The sequence below is a fragment of the Octopus bimaculoides genome, chromosome 11 (genome assembly GCF_001194135.2).
Source record: "Octopus bimaculoides isolate UCB-OBI-ISO-001 chromosome 11, ASM119413v2, whole genome shotgun sequence".
Lineage (NCBI taxonomy): Eukaryota > Metazoa > Mollusca > Cephalopoda > Octopoda > Octopodidae > Octopus > Octopus bimaculoides.
In genome coordinates, this window is record NC_068991.1 from 44,558,674 (window position 1) to 44,562,057 (window position 3,384).

General features: G+C 30.0%; 1 protein-coding gene across 7 annotated transcripts in view; it reads right to left on the minus strand.

The window, feature by feature from the left end:
* The window catches only part of LOC106869495 (sodium channel protein para), a 383,297-nt gene that overhangs the window by 39,426 nt on the left and 340,487 nt on the right, over positions 1–3,384 (minus strand). For 4 of the 7 annotated variants that reach the window (XM_052971776.1, XM_052971771.1, XM_052971772.1 and 1 more), the window contains 3 exons: positions 2,438–2,709; positions 1,434–1,607; positions 881–1,228 (listed from right to left, as the gene is read on the minus strand). In XM_052971776.1, the coding sequence (XP_052827736.1) occupies positions 881–1,228; positions 1,434–1,607; positions 2,438–2,709 (794 nt within the window). The remainder of the gene's footprint in view (positions 1–880; positions 1,229–1,433; positions 1,608–2,437; positions 2,710–3,384) is intronic. The other 3 variants (XM_052971777.1, XM_052971774.1, XM_052971775.1) reach the window with 1 other exon arrangement.

Consider the following 3,384-nt stretch of genomic DNA (forward strand, 5'->3'; position numbering starts at 1 on the left):
TATATATATATACATATATATATTATAGAGGCTGGCTCATACCACTTTGTCATGTAGGAAGGGGAGTACCATTTTCACTACAACAGAACTGTAGTAAGATTCTAACATGTTATGAACAGTTTTCTTCCTCTTTACAACAATTTATCAAACAAAGGACATTTTTTAGAACTGGTTTGAAATTAAAAGAGAAATTAAACAAGTGGGGTATTCCTGGAGTAAGGGTATCATCTGTAAAATTATTTAACAAGCAACAGCTTAAATACGCTGAACATATACAACAACATCTCAAACAAAAGACTTTTTTAGAACTGGTTTGAAATAAAAAGAGAAATTAAATAAGTGGGGTATTCCTGGAGCAAGGCTCATTACTCAGTTTCTTTCATTAAAAGGTTAAGTTGTACAAAGGGTATCATCTGTAAAATTATCCTATAAACAACAACTTAAATATACTGAACATTTATATAACAATGGAAAGTTCAAAAGAATCATCTTATTGTTTAAAAAATGTTTAAAAAATGTTCTCAAATATGATACCCTCAATAAAAACATGCTTAATCTTGATTTATAGTTATTGCTTTTACCTTTTCTTGCTTTTCAAAACATGTTTTACTGTTCTGTATTTGTTATTGGAGGAAGGAATTATTAGAATGTTTGCTTGTAATTGAGTGGTTTCTTAATTTAGTTGTCAGATATGATGATCAGATTTTGTTCAAGTTGATAGAAATAAAGTATGTAAAGTAATGAGCCTTGCTTGAAACAAGAAGGCAATAAATATGTAAAGGTCTCTGAGCTCTTATGGATTGTAGAGAAAACTTAAACATTTAAAGAATAATTAATGTTGAATAAATGAAATAAAGAGTAACAAAGTGATAATACTTACTACAAGATTGCCAATGATCATGGTTAATAAGAAGAATGGTACGCAGGCATATCCAGACACTTTCATACACATCCACATGGATTCAATCCATTCGCCACACAAAACACGAAATACAATCATGAATGAGTGCAAAAAGGTTCTAAAACCCCATCTAGGGAGTTCTCCATCTTCAAAGAGATCTTTAATTTCATATTTTTCTCCAAATAATTGCTGTCCCATGACAGCAAAGATGAACACTATGATGCCCAACACAAGTGTTAGGTTACCGAGGGCACCCATAGTTCCGGCTACAATACCTATTAACATATTTAAGGTAGGCCAAGATTTTGCGAGTTTGAACACTCGAAGCTGCAATAGAAAAACAAAGAAAGAATTAAATCTGTGTAAATCAGATAAGCTAAAATTTTGTTCATAATTATCATTAATATAAATAGAAATAACTTTTTTTAAGAATAATTCTGAGAGTGGTTTGACAAAAGTTTTATAAACAGTCAATATAACCCTTATGGATTGATTATATTAAATAGTAAAATACAAGACAAAATATACTCACTAATCGGAAAGACCGTAAAACAGATAAGCCTTGTACTCCCTCTAATCCCAGTTCCATTAAACTTAAAAATACAATGAAAGAATCGAAGATGTTCCAAGGGTCTCTGAAGTAGGTTGACGGCGCGAGAGCTAGAATTTTTAGGAAGGCTTCAGCTGCAAAAACAGCTGTAAAAACCTGGAAAACATAACAGAATATATCAAATCAGAAACCTAAAAGTTACCATAAAATGATATCTATGTTAAAATAATAAATTGACATAAATAACTAATTCTTAAGATCAATTCTTTGTATGCAGACATATTTTCTTTCTTTTATTGTTTGACACCACATTATCTAAAGCTAGTATGGGTAGGATGAGTGTGAAAATATTTGCAAAGTTGATGAACACCTATTATTTGGTAACTCTGAAGCAAAAATAAAATTTACTTTCAGTTTAGTGAATCAAAAAACTTTAGTTAAAAAATAATATATATTATATGTATAAATAATAATAATAATAATAATAATAATAATAATAATAATAATAATAATAATAATAATCCTTTCTACTATATGCACAAAACCGGAAATTTTGGGGGAGGGGGCTAGTCAATTACATCGACACCAGTGTTCAACTGGTATTTATTTTATTGACTCTGAAAGGATGAAAGGCAAAGTCAACTTAGGCAGAATTTGAACTCAGAATGTAGTGATGGGTAAAATACTGCTAAACATTTTGCCCAGTGTGCTAACGATTCTGCCAGCTCACCAACTTCATAATAATAATAATGATAATAATAACTGTCATATTGCCACAAGACTGCAGTTTTGTGGGAGAAGGGTATAGTTTATTCATTTGATTACATTATGTATACTTATTTTATGCAGAGGCATGAAAAACAAAGCTGATTGTGGTCACACATGAAATTAGAAAACTGAGGGATAAGACTAAATATTGCAAAGTCTGTTGCTCTACCATGTGTGCTTATGCATCAAAATATATTTTCTCTTTGAAAAATACTTACATAGTTGCCCATTTCTAAAGCGTTTTGTAGACCTTTCGACATATCGTAATGGTCAATAGCCATAAAGATGGTATTTAATACGATGCACAAAGTTATAAACAGATCCACAAAGGCATCCATAATGAAAAATCCAATATATCCCTGCAATGTCTTAAAGGGCGGCCAGCAATCCCAAGCACAGAAAATTCGGAACAATTTGTCCTTAAGCAACTCAGGTTGAGAAGCGGTTGAACTGACTGAACCTGCAAGTAAAGATGTTGAACTGACAGAACCTGCAAGTAAAGGTGAACAAATGTAATAACGAAGAAAATTTACACATAAAAATATGGAAGTCATGTCACTCAAACTTTATATGTTGGTAATTTAGCTTCAGCTGTGTGAATGTGTGAGTGCAAATGTGTGTGTGTGTGTGTGTGTGTGCACGCACATGCATGAGAGTTGTGTGCATGTGTGTATGTACATGTATGTATGTGTGTGTGTGTGTGTACAGATGTGAGTTTATAGATACATACATACATACATACATATATATATATATATATATATATATATATATATATATATATATATATACAAACACACATATACACATATATGCATACATACATATATACATATATACATATATACAAACATACATATATACATGTGTGTATATATATATATATATATATATATATATTATTTTGTTTAAAAGATTTCCAACACTGTCTGTTTTTTATGTTTTATTTATATTCCTGCAGAACCATTGTGGGGTATAGAATATGGAATATACAATATATAATATAATATACAATATATAATATAAAATAAAATAAAATAAAAATGGATGGCACCATGAAATAAAGTATTGAATGTAGATGAAATATTGAGTGTTCAATATAAAGGATCAAATATATAAATATAAATATAAATATATAAAGGCGACTCGAGTTTCAGGGCTATTT